This window comes from Echinococcus granulosus (assembly GCF_000524195.1).
Source record: "Echinococcus granulosus chromosome Unknown EG_S00810, whole genome shotgun sequence".
Lineage (NCBI taxonomy): Eukaryota > Metazoa > Platyhelminthes > Cestoda > Cyclophyllidea > Taeniidae > Echinococcus > Echinococcus granulosus.
In genome coordinates, this window is record NW_020171184.1 from 1 (window position 1) to 1184 (window position 1184).

Genomic DNA, 1184 nt, shown 5'->3' on the forward strand with positions numbered 1-1184 from the left:
ACGCGACGGAGCAGGAAGAGAAATATCATCAAAGCGGGTAACTTTAATGGCTGTTTTTCTTCTACTTGAGTGGATGTAGCTTCACATTGTGGCCTTCATTCAGTTGTGAAGACGACGATTTAGAAGACGACAGTGTCGTCCGCGATGCTTCCACGCGTAAACAGATCTTCGTCGGTGGCATTCCAGCAAGGACGAATTGTAAGCAGTTGAGGGATCACTTTTCACGCTACGGTACTGTGAAGAACTGCTTCGTTTCACCCCACAAACCATTCGGCTCCGTTACATTTGAAAGTGAGGAGTCGGCTCGCAAAGCCATTTCCAAACCCATACAATTTGTCTGCGGAAAAAGGGTTGAGGTGAAAGAGTATGCTGCCAAGAAGAAGTATGTCTCTCATTGCCTTTTCCTGTGCTAAATAAAAGATGTTATTTTGTGGTTGATTGTGCAAAAGACTAGTAGGTTTGATGGAAGTGTAGCCAATATATCAGACGCCTCAATTTTTCCATGAATCATCGTTGTCACATGTAGTGTGACTTGTGATTTTGTGCGGTCTTAGGCATTCCTGGTGATAAAGACAACCCACAACAACCCAATCGCTGAATCACTTAACTGTAGCTGTTGAGGATCGGAAAGGCTAACAGTCTGGATGTGGGGCAGAACACTGTAGGATAAAAGAGAAACAAACAAACGCAGCTGAGACTACTCATATGTAAAGTTAGAACAAATAAGTTAGAACAAATGCGTATATGCTATAGATAAACAGAAGGTGGCTCGTTGTGGCCTTTGAACTAATTGCAGATGGTTTGTGCACATTTTTCAGACACGGTGCCTCTAAGCCCCCATCGGTGGAGCAGTCGACAAATAGGTCGAGGACAAAGCCGCCTTCGTTACCTCCACTTGCACCTCCAGCTGCGTCGACCACAGTACCTGTATCACCTACAGATGAGCGACAAAGGGTATTCATTGGTGGCATCTCACACAAAACGACGGTGGATTCGTTGAGGGCAGCGTTATCAACGCTGGGTCCAATCAAGTCGAGCTACGTTAATTCCAAAAGAGGCTTCGCCGTAGTAGCGTTCAAACAGCCCGAGACAGCTGAACTAGCCATCTCCGCTCATTGGCATATAATTGACAATAAATTGGTGGAAATGCAACCCTTTATGCCCAATAAAATGACCAAACTTTC

General features: G+C 45.1%; 1 protein-coding gene across 1 annotated transcript; it reads left to right on the forward strand. All coding sequences in view use genetic code 11, as the record gives it.

Moving 5' to 3' along the window:
- Nucleotides 1-46: 46 nt before the first annotated feature.
- EGR_11306 (DAZ-associated protein) lies at nucleotides 47-1097 on the forward strand (the record flags this gene model as incomplete). The annotated part of the gene is given in 4 exon segments (XM_024500547.1): nucleotides 47-69; nucleotides 104-382; nucleotides 819-1041; nucleotides 1056-1097. 4 exon segments carry the CDS (start codon nucleotides 47-49, stop codon nucleotides 1095-1097), a joined length of 567 nt encoding a protein of 188 aa, XP_024345039.1.
- Nucleotides 1098-1184: the final 87 nt, after the last annotated feature.